Source organism: Miscanthus floridulus, chromosome 7, assembly GCF_019320115.1.
Source record: "Miscanthus floridulus cultivar M001 chromosome 7, ASM1932011v1, whole genome shotgun sequence".
Lineage (NCBI taxonomy): Eukaryota > Viridiplantae > Streptophyta > Magnoliopsida > Poales > Poaceae > Miscanthus > Miscanthus floridulus.
Window position 1 is genome coordinate 90,450,808 of NC_089586.1, and position 19,249 is coordinate 90,470,056.

Consider the following 19,249-nt stretch of genomic DNA (forward strand, 5'->3'; position numbering starts at 1 on the left):
ACGACAACATGTGCCATAGCCGTTTAGCCCCGACTAAGGTCGTGCAATTGCTTCAGAGCTTAGTCATAAGAAATTATATTCATCAATCATCTTAGCCATACGGTTTCCCTGCAAAACTATGAATACGACCTCGGTATACTCTCGAGCGAAGTGCTACCTCGATATCTTTTGTGTGCTTGCGGAAATAACATCCAATAGACATAAGAAATTTCAGCAAACATTTATGGCGCCATTGTCGAGAAAACAATTGGCTCAAGATATTGATCAATATATTTCTGTAATTAAATGTATCAATCAATCAACCATTCTATAGCGGGCTTATTTGTGCTCTATTCTACCCTTATGCAATAAAGTAGTGCATGATCAGTTTTGCCTAAAAACTTCAAGAAGATCTTGAGGATATCTTGAGAAGGGTTCGATCTCGTCTCGTCCCTCCTCAACGAACTTTGTCGACAACTGATCCCTACGAACTCTGCCACCACCCAATGCTAGCATGGCCAACAAGACCATCTATGAGTTCTCTGCTCCCTCACATGGCCACATCTCCCAACGTCATCAATAATGGAGATGCAAACTTCGAGCTGAAGGGTGTTGATCACGATGATGCAAGCTAGTCCCTTATGTGGAAAAGCTCATGAGGATGCCAACGCACATTTCCAACACTTCCTAGAGATATGTGGTACCTTCACCATCAAAGGAGTTACCGAAGAGGCCATCCGTCTCCAATCGACTATTCCCATTCTCTTTGCTGGGAAAGACGAAGCAATGGTTCAATTCCAACCGTGAAGCCATGAACACTTGGGAGAAGTGTTCCAATGCGTTTCTCACCAAGTTCTTCCTAATGGGTGGTTAGACTAATGCACTTCGCAATAAAATTTCTAGTTTCCAACAGCTTGCAGATGAGTCGACATCTCTCGATCTGATATATGGTCATGCAGCACACATGTTAACATAGGTGTAACCAGTACATGATCATGCAGCACAAACGTCAACATCTCTCGATCTGATATATGCAAGAACACGAAGTATGCTTCAACAATGTAATGACTCTGTAAAGTTCATTATGCTCGTTTAGTCGTTACATATTAGCATTGGACTAATACTGGTATTAATTAATCCACATTTCACCCGGCTCGATCTGCCTATGCAAAATGTGGATTCACATGGGATTAATTTATATCATCCGTTAGCGAACACACGCTGCTAGAACAGTCTCGCGCAGCCTGCTGATGTTGCATTCACACATGCATGCAACGTGTTTCAAAGAGCCATGTTGCATTCAAATATGTATGCATAAAGTTTCTGTAGTATGGAAGTACTCCCTCTATTTCAAATTATAAGACGTTCTAGACTTTTTAGTTTATATCTAGGTATATATAAAAACTATGTATCTAGAAAAAACGTCTTATAATTTAGAATAGAGAAAGTAGCAAGGATAATCATTAGTAAGTACATAATAAGGAAAAAAACGAAGTAAGGCTCATCAACACAAGGATCACACGACGAACACAAAAAAAAGTAAACTCAACGGCTAATTCAAGTGCTTTCTGCAAAAAAATACATATATCAAAACATATAATATTAACATCAATTGACCATATATATAGCACTAAAGCTATTGCTATATTATTAGTGGAATCACATAGCGAAGAGGAGAGAATTTAGGAAATATAATTATGTAACAGGCACATGAATACGTCCATTTCAATTTCTCATATACTACGTCCATTCCCAATTGTAAGTCATTCTGGCTTATATTAAAAACTAGCGTATCTAGAAAAGCTAAAATAATTAACATTTCAGAACAAAGAAAATACATAAACACTTCAAAATACTCCACGTTCTAATAGAGGTTACATGTTTATATGAGAATATTTTATTTTTGTGTGCTCTAGCAGCTTGTACAAATATGCATTTTGCCTAATATACTATCAAATCTGGCGTACTAGCTAATGCGGCATTGGACCTGTTTTGAGTACTGTGCAAGTCTATACATAAGATGTTAAGAACCTCTGAGGGCAACCAAACACGTAAGAACGCCACCGCACAAGTCTGGATATAGACTAATATAGGCAACCAAATAGAACCTATATACTGAGGAATTGCCCTTTCTAGTGACACGTTGAGTTTTTATGTAAAATCATTTGATGCATATAGCTTTGATGCTACCAGTGCAAGTCATGCATAACACATATGTCGGTGCGAAAAGTGACCAACAATTAAATATTTGTCGTTTTGCCGTACGTTGTGATCGGATGTGACCTAGCATCAATGACACAGGGTTTATACTAGTTCAGGCAACGTGCTCTACGTCCAGTTTGAGTCGGTCGGTGACTTTATTCCTAAGCCCAGGTGCTCGAAGTTTGCTGTGGGGTTACAAACGAGTGGGAGTAAGATGGGGGTGTTAGAAGTCCGGTCGGACTCTGGACCGAAGGGCCGAGAGTGACAGGAGCTCCTACGTGCGCTATGTATTGGAACGTATGCTCTGTGTAGCTTTAGGATGTCTAAAGCTAACAGAGAGTGAGTAGGAATGATCCGTCTGTTGTTCGTCGTCTCTTTGTTTGGGAGAGAGCACATCTCCTTTTATAGGTTAAGGGGATGGCCTTATAGGTGTGTGTGAGAGAGAGTGTGTGTGCTACTAGTCTTGTTGCCAACGCCGTCGGGTACAAGACGGTTTGTCGGCGTCCACAATACTGTTGACGCCCAGATGCATGTGGTTGGCTCTATCGTGTTCTTATGGTATGGCAAATGTCGGCGCCTACCATACTGTAGGACAAATGTCGGCGTCCACAACACTGTTCGTGTTCTCATATGTCTAAAAGGTTGCAAAGAACCCTTCTGACATGGCCTGACAGTACTGTCCTGTAGGTGTGCAGGGTACGGTCCTCGGTATTGCGGTTGACTTGTGCGCCTTACCTTATCTGCTCCACCTGATTTCTCGGGTCCTCACCGAGCGGGCTCCCCGTTAGTCGTTCCCAGTCGGCTCTGACCACGCTGATCAGAGAAGAGTCGTAAGCAGAGGTTCAGTGTATTCCCGGTCAGAGACGCGGGTCGGAGTCGGAAGCGAGCGTCGTCCCCTCCTTGGCCAGGCCTTCCGGTCGGAGACTGGATCGCTCTTCTGGCCTATCGTTTAGGTATCTAGGCTGGCCCAGGAGTTGCGCGTCGTTCGCAATGTCGTCTGCTGGGCCAAGCTTTTGCTGGGGAGCAGGCCCATTAGGGACTCCAGGTTTATGAACCCAACAGTAGCCCCCGAGCCCCTAAGCAATTCGGGTAGAATTGTCTGGGGGATTTTTAGATTTGACAGTGGGTGTGCGCGAGTGCACTTGGTGGGTGTAGCCCTCGAGCTTGCATCTAACTGGTGAGTCATTTGGAGGCTAAGTATCTTGGCACTCTTTCCTGGGGCCGCAGACTCCTGTGTTTCTACCCTCCGGGGTGTTCCCCATGTTTTGTCCCACCCGCGACCTGCGCGGTCGGTTGATTTCCTGAGTCGGCGTCGGGCGACCTAAGCCCCTGAGCCCTGTTGGGTTCGATAGGGGTCGGTCTAGTTCCATGTGTTACCCCATCCTTGGTTTCCACAACTGGAGGGGCTGAGCTATCGTTGCTTGCCTCGATGGCTCGAGTGACACGCTCAGTGAGCTCACTAACGGGCACATTCGAGCAGAATCTGAGTCCGTCGTTTGTAATGGGGTCAGCATAGCCCTCATGTGGCATTCCACTGCTCCTTAACCTGCCTCCCAGTAGATGCTTGGGTCGTTCTAGAGACCGACTTAGGTGGCCCGCTAGCCTCCCCTAGATGGGGATTCTGTGGGCATGGCTCGAGGTTAGGATCGAACGAGAATGTTGAGATGACCCTGTCTACTTTTGAGCATACCGGGTGAGGCCCGCTGGGGCTATCTGCATTTTCTCCCCTAGCTCTGTTTGATGTGAGGCGGCCTCAAGCCCTTCGCGGGCTGGCCTTTAAACCCCAGTCGATCGTTGCTCATGTTGAATGAGGCAACTACCGCCTCATGATGCAACACGAAGCGTTGTGAGGCATTAATTTGCATATGCAATGCTTTGGATGTATGGGATGAATGAATGATGGTATGAATGCGTGTATGAGAAAGGATGAATGAATGATTGTATAAATGAATGTGTGAATGTGTGTATCAGAAAATAAAGAAAGATGGTTTGGTAAAGTTACCTTGATGACTCGAGTTACAGGTTTTGAGGAGCTCTTATCGGATATGTCCAAACAGGATCTTGGTCCATCATTCATGATGAAGATGGCGTAGCCCGCATGGGGCATCTCACTGCCCCTTACCTGTCTCTCGACATTCACCTGAGCCGTCCGATCGACTCAGGAAGCCTGTCGGTCTCTCCTTGATGGAGATCCCATTGTTGGGCCCTTGCAAGCCCTGCCTAGGAAGGCGGAGGGTCATTTGTGTGTGGTTGTGCCTTGTTTCCTACGCTCGGTGTGTGGTAGTGGTGGGCCATGCTCAGGCCATGTCCTGTCTAACCAGGCATCATTTCATTGGGCATGGCACGTCCCATCAGTCAGGACACATCCCACCACATGCCTATCCGCATTGAATAGGGGAAGGGAGAGGGTTTTTGTCCCAATCCTTTGCCTTTCTCCAACTACTGTCTTTCCTCCTTAAATAGGGGAAGGGAGAGAATTTTCATCCCATTCCTTCACCTATTCTTCAACTGCTGCCTCTCCTCCTTCCCTCTCGCCAAGCATGTTTCGTGTGCCACGGCGGTTCCTAGGAGAAAAGAGGGTAAAGCGGGGAGAGGAGAACTCACAGATCTGTTCATGAATCCGAAGCGTAATATTGAACTGGAGGCCATCCAACATAGATGAGGCGGTGCTGGCTGCCTTCGCCGAGAAGGGGCTGCTTCCGCCAAAGGAGCGTGGGCTAGGATATCCCATGCACTGGTTCCTGTGTGGGCTCCTCAATGAGTGGGGCCTAGAACTGTAGCACCTCAATCCGACTGGGGTGCTGCATGTCACCGACTTTGTCACTGTCTCTGAAGCCTTCCTCGGGATGGAGCCGCACATGGACTTCTTCTTGCGGATCTTCACCGGGCGAGCCTTGTCGGAGGGGAAGCCACCCAGGACCGCATCGGTTGGGGGCTTCACGCTGTAGAAGAAGCCGAGGCCGCTAGGCTCCTACCCCATGTCGGTTGGTGGCATGGGGAGTGGTTCTATATCAGGAACCCAACGAAGGCGCCATTCCTGCCGTTCACCGGAAGGAGGCTGGAGAGGCAGGAGAGCTGGTCGTGGGGGCCCTCCAGTCGGTAGAACAAGCTAGAGGTCATTGAGGTGGAGCTCCAGAAGCTGGTGCAGCATGGCCTTGATGGGTTGTGGGTGTTCCACACCTTCTTCTGCCATTGGGTCGCCCCACTGGCGGAGAGGAGGCGACCAATGTGGAACTACTTGGGCCCAACAAATCCTGATTGTGCGTCACCAGAGGAGTTGGCGAAGGACGAGGTCTAGAGTCGGCTTGATCGGGTGCTGCAGCTGAGGGCCTAAGAGTCCCTTGAAGGAAAGCCCGGACCCCTTCACGCCGTGAAGCTGTCCACTCTGGTACGCTCCCCTCTCCTTATTCCGTGTCTTTTTCCCTTTTGCTCTCCTATATTTTGACTTCGAATCGTCTATTTCATAGGGACTTGTCGGATACAAATCCTGGCCGCATCTCTTGAGGGGCTCGGAGGGCGCAGCTCGGCAAGCTGCCCTAAAGGAGGAGGCGGATGGCAAGAATAAGAAGAGAGCTAAGAAGGCTCGGAGGAGGCACGAGAAGGAGAAGGAGATCACCGGCAGGTGTGGGCCAGCGAAAGCAAGAGCGACGTGGAGGTGGAGCTTGAGTTGGAGGAGCCCACGGAGATGGGTGGCGACGCGAGCACCTCCGAGGATGATGAAGATCAGGGCGTCGTTGCGACCTCGGTGGAGTGTAGTGCGCCTATGGCCATGTCCGCCAGTGGTGGGCGGGATGCGGAGAGGCACGGTGACATTCCCGCGTCAAGGAAGTGTGTCGTGAGCTCGGACGCTGCCGCCGAGCAAGAGGTGAAGCGGGCGTGATCATCGCGCCCTTTGGAGGTGTCACTGGCTTTGCCCCCCTGCTCCAAGCATGGCGGGGCACGCCAGCTTGACGGAGGAGTGTGCCCATACCCCCACATCTTCTGGGTCAATGTGTGCGTGCGAGCCACAATGGGGAGATGCCCCGTCAGTTTCTCTGACGGGCGTGCCACAAGCCAGCGGGCGTGGCCATTCGTGGGCCGATCAGGAACCGGCCAGGTCGACTCCTCCCTCGGTCGATATGAGGGGGCACGGGTCACGACCTGTGAGTGGTCCTTGTCTAGCGGGCTCACAACCAGTGGGTCGGGGTTTCAGGGCCCTGCCCCTTTCGTCTAGGTATGCACCTATGTTACTTTTGACCTCACAGTTGAGTTTTTTGGCGTGACTGACCTGTACCTTTTTGACAGCGGGCAGGGATTGATGGGATTGAGCATCGCCCTGCCTCCCATGTGGAGGAGTGGAGACCCAGCCTACAGCGAGTTGCGATGAGCGGTGGGGAAAGCAGGCTGGTGGTGGTGTGTCCTTCCCTTCTGGGGGTTGCGCCCTCCTGGTCGGTCACGAGCACGGCTGCAGCGGCAATGTCAGTGATGGTGGCGATCCCCATGGCAATGGCGGTGGCTGGTTCAGAGGTGACCCTTGTGATCCCTCTCGCACCAGCTACGATGGAAGAGAGGAGGGAGACCGAGCTCTTGCCTCACCCGGTGGAGGGACACACGTCTCGCCCTCCTAGTCGGAGCTAGAGGTGTCAGGAGGGGACATGGCTAGGATGGAGGTAGAACATCCACCAGCAGGCCACAGATCAAGGTAGCAGAGATCCCCTGCTCCGATGAGGTAGGCGCTAGGGTGGAGCCGCCGGCCATCCCACTGTCGTAGGAGTTGGCGGTGGTCCGGTCATCGCATGATGATGCGGTGGCTAGATCTTCCAACGGGTTAGGGGCGACCCGCGATCTGGTGTGGCCCTACCTCGATGACTTGAGGAAGGCTCAGTTCATCCTTCATGATGGGGAGGAGGTGGCACTCTAGCACTTCCTGGAGGAGAGCGGACTGTCGATGGAGTCCGACCTCGCCCAAACCAAGGCGAAGCTTAAGGAGGCCTTAGAGCGGGTTGAGCTCGTCCATTAGGCGGTCTTAGTTGACCTGCCGCATGTCACCGAGGTAAGCCTTCTATGTTTTTAGGGTTTGTCCTCAACTCATTGGTCTTCCACTGGTTGTCTCAGCGTGCTTGCTTCTTGCTTTACAGGAGTTAGAGGCGACGTTGATCTACAGGCCTCGTTTCCTTCGGGAGGAGCATGGTCGGATGGAGCAGGAAGCCGTGATGCCACGGTGGGTCAACGAGCTTGAGCGCTAGCTAGAGTCCACATATCGCGAGTCCCAAGACTGAGCAGTCGAGGCAACGGGAGCGCGGGCGGTGGAACGGGTGACCGCTACCGAGCGAGGGCTCACGGCGGCAAATGTCCACCTGATGGAGACTGAGGCGGCGCTCCAAAAGTCCTTAGAGGCCCTAGAGTCAGAGCGGAAGGCCCAGTCGGAGGTCGATCGAGAAGTGCTCATGCTCCGGGGGTGGGTGGTCGGGATGGAGGAGTCGAATGCTCGGCTGCTCACGAAGGTGACCCGATAGGAGGAAGGACTCTCCATCCTTGAGAACACCCACCTCGGTATGTACCTGTTCCACCTGTGGTTGATGCCTTGGTTTTTCCTTTCCTTTGCTTCTGAACTTGTCATCCTTTTTCCAGAACTGGGCGGAAAACTTGGTTCTCTGGAGCAGGAGCTAGAGACGGCCAAGGTGGCAATCGATTGGAGCGTGGAGGCACTAGCCAAGTCCCTCGAAGAGCAACGTCCTCTTGGGGGGAGCTTGACTAGATCTGCAATGTCACCCAGGTGGTCATCTCTAAGGTGTTCAGGTCGGCGCCGAGCACTAGCAAGCCCGCCATCCAGCTGGCGGAGGTCCCGAATGAGGTTTGGGTGCTTATCTCCGATGGGATGTTCTATGGGACATCGGGGGTGCTGACCTCAGGGGCGATGCACCACCCAGACCTAGACTTCACCACCATCTGCAGAGGGTACGCCGATGGCTGGAGCGTGGATGCCATCCATGTGCTCGGGGAGAGCTTGGTGCCATGCGCATAGATGGTTGTCGAGCAAGTCTCCGCATAGTGGGTGATGGAGGCTCGCCGTGTGAGCGTGGCTGAAAGCGTGTGTGAAGAAGACGTCACTCAGCCTGCAGATGTAGTGGAGGCTAGGTCGAAAGAAAGCGTCGTCCCACCTCCGACCAAACCGAACATCGCCCCATCGGAGAGCGAGCAACCCTTATCTTCGTCGGTCGCACCATCAGCCGATGTCGTCGGGCGGCCACAGTAGAATTTAGAGTAGAAGTAATCAGCATATGTAAAGGATAAGTTCATGGGGAAGCCCCTATGTGAACAGTTTGTATTCATGAATACATCAATTTCGTTTTGTGATGGAATCACTTCATAAGGGGAAGCTTGTCCCATCCATTCTTTGTTTTTACCCTAGCATAGCTCTGTTTTTTATCCTATCTTTTTCGCACCTTCCCATTTGACCCATAGGCTGCAACCTTAAGAACCCAGGCGTTGCCCGCGAGGCTCAGCTACTCGTAACCATAGGTCATGGTGGGGTGTGATCGGTCAGGAGTAAAAAACAAAGTAACGTAGGGTAATTAAAGGAATGAACTACCCTTTCATTTGGGTGAAAAGTATTTACTATATGATAGTAAAAAAGAGAGGTGGTATCGCACCCTCGTGGAGCCCCCGAGCGACCCAGGCCGAGAGTGCTTGGGCTGGGGGGCTTGTAGGAGCAAACGTTTGAATGAAAGAAAGTGGTAAGACCGAATTTTAGGGGAAGAAATGATGTGACTGTTCGATGTTCCAAGTGTTGGTAAGAACATTGCTGTTGTCATCCTTCAGTCGGTAGGCACCCGGTCAGATCACCTTGGTCTCTATATAGGGTCTTTCCCATGACGGAGAGAGTTTATGTTTGTCCTTAGTTGATTGGGTTCTTTGGAGCACGAGATCACCGACCTCGTGGATCCTCCCTCTAATTTTTCTTTCATGGTACCTACGAAGAGTTTGCTGGTAGCGAGTAGAGTGGATGATTGTCGTCTCATGAGCCTCCTCGAGCAGGTCAACCATGTCCTGTTGAGCCTCCGCGACTCGGTCTCGGTCGAAGGCCTTAACTCTTGGGGCACCATGATCGAGGTCGGAGGGCAACACTGCTTCACCTCCGTAGGCCAAGAAAAAGGGTGTGAACCCTGTGGATTGGTTCGGAGTCGTTCTCAGGCTTTAGAGGATTGCTGGGACCTCTGCAACCCATCGTTCGGCTCTAGAGGAGGAGCTATTTCCCTTGATCGGTAGGGATGCACTTCATGAGTATTCTTGACGGACTTCGCTTGTAAAGTTCATTACCTAATGTGATGAATGTCTTGGCGCATCGAGCAATCCATCGTGCTTCAGTCCTTTTGAGTGGGAGAACCACCTCGAGGAGGTAGGCGAGTAGCGGCGCTCACTAGTCGGCTTGATCGAGTGCTACCACGGCGACGACGGCGGGCAACATTGTCATAGAAGCACCGAGGTCGGAGCACCTGAGCGCCAGGTTGGCATCTGGGTGTGTCTAGATCAGACTTTCTAGGATGCGGGCAGATGGCTCATGAAGGTCGTTGATGAAGACCCCATCTGGAGTTGGAACCCGCCTGACAGCCAATTTTGTGAGAAAATCGGCAGCATCGTTGTCCTTTCAGTAGCGCTGAGCCCGATGGCGATGCGCAGTCCATTGATGAGGGCCTCGTATTCCATGGTGTTGTTTGAGGCCAAAAAGTGGAGGCGGATCATGTAGCGAAGCCTGCTCCCGTCCGGGGAGATCAGAATCACTCCAGCCCCCAAGCCGGGCGCCATTACGGACCCATCGAAGTACATCGTCCAGTACTTGTAGATGGTGTCTAGGGTCAGGAGCTGGACCTCCATCCATTCGGTGACAAAATCCACAAGAGCCTGAGACTTAATAGTGGTGCGAGGGATATACCTGATGTTGTGGCCCATTAGCTCAAGTGCCCACTTGGAGATTCGTCCCACGGCATCACGGTTGCGGATGATATCTCTTAGCGGTATGAGGTGATGACCAAGACTTCGTGGTCGGTGAAGTAGTGTAGGAGCTTTCGGGTCACCATCAACACGGCGTATAGAAGTTTCTGCACCTAGGGGTACCGAACCTTGGCGTCAGTGAGTACCTCCTCGACGAAGTATATGGATCGTTGGACCTTAAGGTGGTGTCTCGGTTCCTCCCTTTCGATGAGGAGCGGGTAGTGACCCGGTTTGGCGATGTGGGAAGGATGGTCCCTCTAATCAAAAGTGATCAAAGATTCTAACCTACTAAGGAAGGAGGGGACGACCGTTTGAGCGACGCATGCCTCTCTGTAGCGCACTTTGTGCTGGTGCTTGGAGTAGATGGCATCGGATCCCTCGAAGATCATGAGGCATTCCTCAGGATTGGGAAAGTTGTCCCCATCCTTGCCCGCCTTGCCTCCTTTCTTGGCCACTGCCTACTGGCCCTTTCCTTCTTTGGGTCCACCGGCCTATCGCAGAAAGCACTTGAGGAGTTCACAATCCTTGTAGAGGTGCTTGACGGGGTAGGCGTGGTTGGTGCATGGGCTCTTCATGAGCTTGTCAAAGTGGTTGGGCTGGCCCTACTGAGGCTGCTTGCCCACACGATCGACCGAGGTGACCACGCGAAGTTGGCCGATCGACGCCGATCCTTCTTGTTCTTTTTGCCCCTTTGCATGGAGGGGCCCTCACCTTGGTCCTCGCGCTTGGCCTTGCCCTTGTCCCGGCCTCCATTAAAGACCGCTCCGACTGCCTCCTCGCTGGAGGCATTTTTCGTGGCGACGTCGAGCAGGTCGCGGGTCGTTCGGGGCTTTAGACAGCCGAGCTTGTGGATCAGGGACTCACATGTTGTCCTGGAGAGGAACACGCTGATGATGTCCATGTCAATGACATTAGAAAGGGAGTTACATCGTTTTGAGAACCTACAGATGTAATCCTATAGGGACTCGTTGGGCTCCTACTAGCGGCTCTTGAGGTCCAAGGAGTTTCTAGGGCGGACATACGTCCACTAGAAATTCCCGATGAAGATCCTCTTAAGATCCGCCCATTCGTGGATGTTGTCATACGGGAGGAATTCGAGCCATGCTTGAACATGTTCCCCCACATAGATGGGGAGGTATTGAATAATGAAGTGGTCATCATCCACTCCTCCGGCTCGGTAGGCGAGCCAGAAGTCTTTGAGCCATATACCGAGATTTCTCTCCCCGATATATTTGGCGATGTTGGTAGGTGGTCGGAAGCGCTATAGGAACGGCGCCTTCTGGATGCGATGGCCAAAGGCCCGTGGTCCTAGGCCGTCCGGGCTAGGACTCTGGTCGTTCAGTCGGCGACTATGCCCGGGGTGCGTTTTCCCGCTCCCCTCAATGGTCCGGTCGAGGCCCGTGCCACCCACTCTCACCGCCGCATGGTGGACGTCATCATCACGCCGGGCTTGACGCCGATTGTTGATGACGCTGCGAGCGTCTCGATTCAGCCCGAGGCGTTCGCGCATAGGTGGTCGTTGAAGAGCGGGCGCCGGGTCAGGCTATGGTGCAGCTACGGCCTCCTGTTCCGCGCCCGACGACTGTTGTGGTGAGCGGATGGAGCGATTCAACTGATGTGCCCCCATTCCCCTCGGTAGGGAAAGAGGCCGCGAGTCGATGTCGCGATGCGGAGCTCTCTACCTGTTGAACGATGGCGGTTTCCACCAGCGCCTGGAGATTCTGGTGGATCGCCTATTCCTAGGGGTCGTTAGGCTTGGGAAGGCCACGCAAAAGCATTGCCGCAGCGGCGATGTTCTGGCCAGCCCAAGCGAATTGTGGGGGATCGTTCCCCCCGTCCATGATGTTGCGCTAGACCTGGCGGGCGCGACCTCAGGCACCGCTTGCCAGGTTACACACGCATGGCGCAGCGTGCTGCGCCGAGCACGCCAGTGTAGGTGGCGGCTGGCTCTGCCGCCTCTGTCGTAGCTCCTCGCCGTGCTCCAGCACACGCACGAGGGCCTCCGCACGAGGGTTCAGAGGGGTGTGAGTCTGTAGAGACTCTGCTACCACCGGCGGCTGTTCCAAAGTGTCTGCCATAGCTCACTCCCGGGACAGAGGGTGGCTAGGTGCCACGACGTCTCTGATGCTGGAGCCGTCGCTTTTGACCTCGTCATCCATGAGGCCATGGAAAGAGGCGGGAGCGTAGCCCGCCATCCCCATGAATTCAGATGTGAGAGGGGGTGGCGTCAGCATCTTTTGGAGCCCTTGTGCGTACGCGTCCGCGGGGGACGCTAGGCCATAGGGGAACTGGTCGCAAGGCGGTCGCGGTGGGGACAACGGGGTCCCTCCGGAGAGTCGGCAGAAGATATTAAATAGCGAGCAAAGAAGAATTTATACATTACTCACAGTGGGGTTTGAGCCCAGTGTGGGCTCGGAGCGAGGCGTAGGCGTCTCGTCATTGAGGTCGCCAGGTGGCCCGGAGCCGACGGAGTGTGCTCCTCCTCCGACGGGCGCCGGGACGAGTGCCTCCTCGCGAAGGCAAAGCACACCGAGCTGGTCAGCAACGAAGTCTAGACTTTCGAAGAGGAAGGTCTGGGACGGCTCAAAGATGGGAGGAACCCACATCCCAACAGGTGGGAGCATGGGAAACTCCAGCGAGTCAAAGCAAGTCGTATCGCTTGAGCTCGCCGTGCCGAAGATGGCGGAAAGGTGGGCCATCCGATGATCAAAAGCACGAACATATGGCGTGCTCCCCACGGATGGCGCCAATTGTCGGTGCAAAAAGTGACCAACAAGTAAATATTTGTTGTTTTGCCTTACGTTGTGATCGGATGTGGCCTAGCACTCAATGACACAGGGTTTATACTAGTTCAGGCAACGTGCCCTACGTCCAGTTTGAGTCGGTCAGTGACTTTATTCTTGAGCCCAGGTACTCGAAGTTTGCTGTGGGGTTACAAACGAGTGGGAGTAAGATGGGGGTGTTAGAAGTCCGGTCGGACTCTGGACCGAAGGGCCGAGAGTGACGGGAGCTCCTATGTGCGCTTTGTATTGGAACGTATGCTCTGTGTAGCTTTAGGATGTCTAAAGCTAGCAGAGAGTGTCGGAATGATTCGTCTGTTGTTCGTCGTCTCTTTGTTTGGGAGAGAGCGCATCCCCTTTTATAGGTTAAGGGGATGGCCTTACGGTAAGAGAGAGAGAGAGTGTGTGTGTGCGCTACTAGTGTTGTTGCCCACGCCGTCGGGTACAAGACGGTTTGTCGACGCCCACAATACTGTTGACACCTAGATGCATGTGGTTGGCTCTATCGTGTTCTTCTGGTATGGCAAATGTCGGCGCCTACCATACTGTAGGACAAATGTCGGCATCCACAACACTGTTCGTGTTATGATATGTCTAGAAGGTTGCAAAGTACCCTTCTAACATGGCCTAACGGTACTGTCCTGCAGGTGTGCAGGGTACGGTCCTCGGTATTGCAGTTGACTTGTGCGCCTTACCTTATCTACTCCGCCTGATGTTTTGGGTCCTCACCGAGCGGGCGTCCCCATTCAGTTGTTCCAAGACCGCGCCGGTCGGCGAAGAGCCGTAAGCAGAGGTTCGGTGTATTCCCGGTCAGAGACGCGGGTCGGAATCGAAAGCGAGCGTCGTCTCCTCCTTGGCCAGGCCTTCCGGTCGGAGATTGGATCGCTCTTCCGACCTGTCGGTTAGGTATCTGGGTCGGCCCAGGAGTTGTGCGTCGTTCGCAACATCGTCTGCTGGGCCGAGCTTTTGCTGGGGAGCAGGCCCATTAGGGACCCCGGGTTTATAATCCCGACAACATAAATCTTAAAAACATTGCTATTACCTTCCAAATTATTGACCGTTGTGTTTTTTTCTAGATACACCGTTTTTACTATACATATTTAGACATAGTGTATATTTAGGTGAAAAGTAAAATATAATATATATAAAAAAAGCTAAAATGACATATAATTGAGGACGGGCGAAGTAAATGTTAATAAACCTTAGAAGAGAATTGAAGTAACAGCATATATAATTAAGGTCGTCTTCTGGTCAAGCAAGATGCTTTAGTAGTACCCAAAAATTCGTAAAAAAGTGAACTTCCTTCAACGTAGTGTAGAAATTATTAAGCTAAGCAGGCATGTTGGAAGTTGGAACAAAAACAAATTTAATTTTGAAACCCACTAGCTGCAGTCGTCTATAAGATTGAGCAATCTCCGCTTTCCAAGTGGACACACCACCCTCTGATACGATGTTTCTTTTAGCTTACGTACAGGTTGTATATATGTGGATTTGCAGCAAGCTACATATGTTATTACATCTGCTGATCTGCAAGATGAAACATATGTCCATGTCCCAGATTATAGCAATCCACAGGCTAGCTAGATTGTTACAATCCAACCATGCATCAAGCAGCTAAAACAAACAGTTGCATGCTAGTTTTTCTAAGGATAAAAGGGTAACACAGAAACTACATCAATTATTCGATCTCATATGTATCCTCTCTTGACACATAAACACAGGAGCTTTCTAACTGCTAAAACACAGACACACGATCATCTTAAGCCATCAAATCTCGTATGATCAGGGGTACGTACATACAGTATATGCAGTAGCAGGATTCGAGTTAATTTCTTCAGCAGCGTTAGAATGCAAGTTTTACTTTTCTTTGCATCGTCATGTGGTTGACCCAAAACAATGAAACAAATCCAGATTTCAAAGCAAGAAAAAGGAAAAAAATGAATTAAGTCGGTAACCTATAACCAACGATTGGGTATATATATACGCATTAGCATCTCTGACTCTTGATCATAAAAAAACTGTTAATTCTGAGAAATGCTGCACTTATTCCAAATCAATCTTGGAGGATCGGATAACCGTGTCATAATGTGCTATACATGTATACTGAACGGGTATATAGTCTCAAAAGAAAACAAAAAGTTACTGAATCTAGAAATGGCACTCTGGAATAATGGAATTCGTCTATATAATATATCTATATTCATTATATTGTACATAAAATCGAGCAGTTTATCTTCTAATATTTTAAAGTATTTACTAATTTGCATCATCTGTAGGTATTTTCATTCCACCAATAAGCTATGTTCCTTCCAAATTGTAAGTTGTTTTAAATTTTTATATGATATACACTGTCTAAGCTACTTACAACTTAAGAATATATAATGATTCTTTAAGAAAAAAACATCCCTAATAAATTATAATAAAATGTTGATAAACTCATACGTTCTACGGAGACACAATTAAGGGTGTGTTATCAAAGACTTCAAGAAAAGTTCACCAAGAAAAAAAGCTCTGAAGACGAGTAGGGCAGCTTCTCATTGAAGAGACAAGTACGAGACGTCACGAATGGAACACTGTCTCGACAGACGACAGCGACCCTACCATTCCCTGGAGGCTGGAGCACAAATGTGCCATCACCAATATAATGGCTGCTGCCGACTAGCTATACTACTCCTTAGCACACAGGACGGACAGTATGAACAGGATCTGAAGACTGCAGCGCTATCTATCGTCCATCTCCTGTAAAATATCTGAATAATGGATCGGGAGCACCACTGACCTGACAAGGAGAAGGGAGAATAATGTGACGATGATAAGCAGATCTGAGCCGGGGAGTCGACCGGCGATGTGCTTCCTTGCAGCCCCCTTTGGAATTCTTCTCTCAGTAGCGTCTTCTGCCATGGCGAAATCCAGAATCTGGAGATTTAATTAGATGGGGAACTGTAAAAGGGGAATTGGAAGAGAACTGGTAGTAGTAACATTCATAATCTCAAAATTGAGGAAAGCGAAACGGATCTGGTCAACAGCCACATATACCTTCCGAAACGGACGATGAACATCGAAGAATTTACCTTCCCGAGGAGCTGGCAGCAGGCGCAGGTAGTAACGGTTGGATCCCTTCCCTTCCCTTGGAAACGATGAGCACAGGCTAGCAGCCCGCGGCTTGTCCGTACCAAGCGAATGGGAGGGAATCCGTGCTGGGGAGGGGAGGTACACGCGCGCGCCCAAAATCTCAGATACAGCATCCAGGCCGTAAGTACGAACCGCCCAGAAATGGAAATTTCTGCGGACGACCGCCGGGCACCAACGCCGGCCACGTAGCGGCGATCCGTTCCGCGGCATACAATGACACGGACGAGAAGATGGGCGGGTCCGTGGAGCGGCACGTAGCGGCTAGCGTGCCGCGCCGCGCCGGTGCGCGCCGGTGATCCACGACGGCTAGCTGCGGTTTCAATTCGATCGATCGGCAAGGCGGCCCTCAGAGCGGAGGAGAGGGAGGGGCCGGGAGTGGATGACAGATAGAGCAGTGAGCACGCGGCCGTGACGGCACATCCGCCAGTGCCGTTCCACACCGGCCGTGTGCTCACTCTCTTCTGTCACCGCCCCGCGGCCGCCGCGCCTGCCCCGCCCGCCGGCCGATCGACAGCCATGAAGCGCGTGTGGCCTGCAAAGCAGCACCGCCGGCCGGCCCGCCGCGATCACCACCGCACGTACGGCCGCATGCAGCTACAGGCGAGGTACGGTGGATGGATGGTGAGAAAGGTGAGCGGCCCCGGTGCCGGCTATATAGGCGCGAGCCAGGCCGCGAGCGCAACGGGACGGGACGGAGCGAGGCTCGATCGCTTGCTATGCGCCGGCCGGCCGGGACATTCCGTGCCTGCTGGCTGGCAACTTGGCAGCTAGGGTTCCGATCGATCGGGTGTGCAACGATGCGGTACGGCGCCGCTGCGCTGGCCGGGCCGGCCATCGGGCAGGCGTGCGTCGTGTGGCTAGAGTTTTCGGCTCTTTCTAAAATCGGGCATATGCGTCGGTTTGGGCCGCATTAAAGCTGCGCCGCGCCGTGCTGGTCCAGTGGCCCCTCAGCGCGACACGGGGCGAATCTTTGGCCAAATCTCGCTTGGTGTTTTCCCATTGTTTTTTTTTTTTTTTTTTTTTTTTTTTTTTTTTTTTTTTTTTTTTTTTTTTTGCCATCAATCACGTTCAGTTCACGTAGAAGTAGCAGCGTTGGTCCGGCAAAGTTTGTGTAACGTGGAGGCCAGGCTCCAGGGTCCGCGCAGCACACTTGTTGCTCCTCCTGCCGCTGCTTTTTACTCCGAGGAGCAAGGTCAAGGTCAGGCACTGGCAGCTGGTCTGGTGATGAGTGGTGAGCTTTTAAAGGAACGCAAGCGTCAGAATGGTTTTTCCCTTTACTGGCCGCGTGACGAGAGGTCAGGGGGTTTAAAGGTGTCGATCATCCGGAAACAGTGTGCATGACCCAGCCAGGACTGCCTGCCTGACACGGCTCGTACAAATGTTCCAACATTATCTCTTCGGTCCGTGCCTGGTACAGAGGCGAACACCACATGTAAATTATCGGTGATCGTCGCTGGATGAAGGAGGGATGTGGTAATTATCTCTTGTGATCTTGTGTAAATCCTCACGCCTGTGCTGGTGTGTACTCCGTACTATTACATGTGGCGTACTCACTGGATGCCATAACGCACCAGTCGCCTGGCCATTTTACAATTCTCACGTTCAGCTTAGTATTAATACAATACTCATGCCAATCACCATGGTTACAAATTGTTGAGCAAGAGTATCATTCTACCATCCACCGTTAATCGTGGGCACTATGCTTTTGATTATTAGTTGTTGCTCTCATACTCTTGTCACAAATTTGTAGTAATACATAGCTTTTGCTACGTACTCCATTTCTCATTATTACTGATATTTCTCACGGAGAACCAATGCAGAAGACAAAAGACCAAAATGCTCTCAAGGGTAGAGATAAAGATGTATTGGGAAAAGAGAAATTGTTTATTAGAAAAAGAGAAATTTGTATTATGAAGTGAAAAGGTCTAGTATTTTGGTCATCTATTTTTTTATGGAGGATACGTATCTCAGATATAGTGTGTGGTGTGTATGTGTATATAGCAAATATGTCTATGTTATAAAAACAACTAATTACAATTTGAAACCACAGGGAATTATAGATTTCTTTTTCTTAACCCAATATGAACACACAACATTCATATAAGGACATGTGGCCAATGTTACATCCATATAAACACATGTGCCACATAGTCTATGACCAAGTATCGAGAGGCCGGCCTGCATTTTGACTGTGTCATAATGTAAAAAGGTTTCAGTTAATATAAATCTAGATAGGTACATGTTTATATAAATCTAGATAAATACTCATTTTGTTGACAAAAGAATGCAATTCTCATTTTTTTAGAGCCAAACAATTTAAACTTTGACTAAAGTTATCTAAAGAAATACTAATATTCATAATACAAGATAAGTACCATTGGATTAATTAATTATGAATATTTTCTGTAGTAAATTTTATTAAAGACACAAATTTTAATACTATTTATTATAAATTTAGTTAAAGTTAAACTAGTTTTACTGATAATTTTATAATTGTGCGCTGTTTTTTTCTGGAGGGAGTACATATTTATATTATGACATATATAGTATAGAAAGAAGTACATGTGCAATTAGTGTAACACCCTCGGTGTTACACTGTAAATCTTTTGCTAAAACATGTCATGAGCATTATGATTATGTGTTAATGCATTGATATAATATGTAAATCAATTTTTGTAACTTCAAACGATCATTGGAAACGCGAAACGAAAGCTACATTTCATAGTCAAGTTATGTCACCTAGGGTTTTAAATCAATTTTATTAAGCGAAAACACTATAGAACGGGTATACAGAACTTTAATAAAGTTTGTAGTACAAAGCTTGTAGATGACAATGAAATACCTGCGATCGAGAAATTAATTCACTAGCTAGCATGATTAATAGCTTGGAAATTGAATTTGACGCGAATTCGATCAAGACTTAGTCAAATTTTCTAAGTCGAAAAACGGTTTGACGAGGCCAAGTTTGGCAATTTTTTAGGCGAATTGGATTAATTAGTGGTGTGGTTTCATGGCTGGTCTGATAGTATAACATGCCCTCTTGGCTATAGAATAGGTGGTTTGGCATTTGAAGTAATGGATTTGATTTTCGGGGCGCTTTAAAAATTGTGCATGGCACATTTCTAGTCGGTGTCGGCGTCTAGGGCGCGGTCACCATGCCTTGCTTGGCGTTGCAGCACTGGCTT

The 19,249-nt window shown here is 50.0% G+C and overlaps 1 protein-coding gene across 4 annotated transcripts; it reads right to left on the minus strand.

Annotated features, from left to right (window-relative positions):
• Positions 1–279: 279 nt before the first annotated feature.
• On the minus strand, positions 280–16,348 carry LOC136463782 (uncharacterized). Of its 4 annotated transcripts, XM_066462759.1 has the most exons (3): positions 15,969–16,348; positions 15,712–15,848; positions 280–748 (listed from the first exon to the last, which is right to left on the minus strand). In XM_066462759.1, exons 1-3 carry the CDS (start codon positions 16,272–16,274, stop codon positions 667–669), a joined length of 525 nt encoding a protein of 174 aa, XP_066318856.1. In that variant the 5' UTR covers positions 16,275–16,348; the 3' UTR covers positions 280–666. The 4 variants fall into 4 exon arrangements, 1 of the variants encoding a protein (XP_066318856.1); XR_010761086.1 differs by having other exon boundaries at positions 280–919; positions 15,712–16,348; XR_010761087.1 differs by lacking the exon at positions 280–748 and having other exon boundaries at positions 14,082–15,848; positions 16,004–16,348.
• Positions 16,349–19,249: the final 2,901 nt, after the last annotated feature.

Coding starts and splice junctions, on each gene's coding strand:
- LOC136463782 (XM_066462759.1), bottom strand. CDS start 16,274: ATGCCGCGGAACGGATCGCCGCTACGTGGCCGGCGTTGGTGCCCGGCG. Junction 15,849..15,968: donor TTCATCGTCCGTTTCGGAAG/GTATATGTGGCT, acceptor TTAAATCTCCAG/ATTCTGGATTTCGCCATGGC. Junction 749..15,711: donor TTCTCCCTTCTCCTTGTCAG/GTCAGTGGTGCT, acceptor CGTCTTTCCCAG/CAAAGAGAATGGGAATAGTC.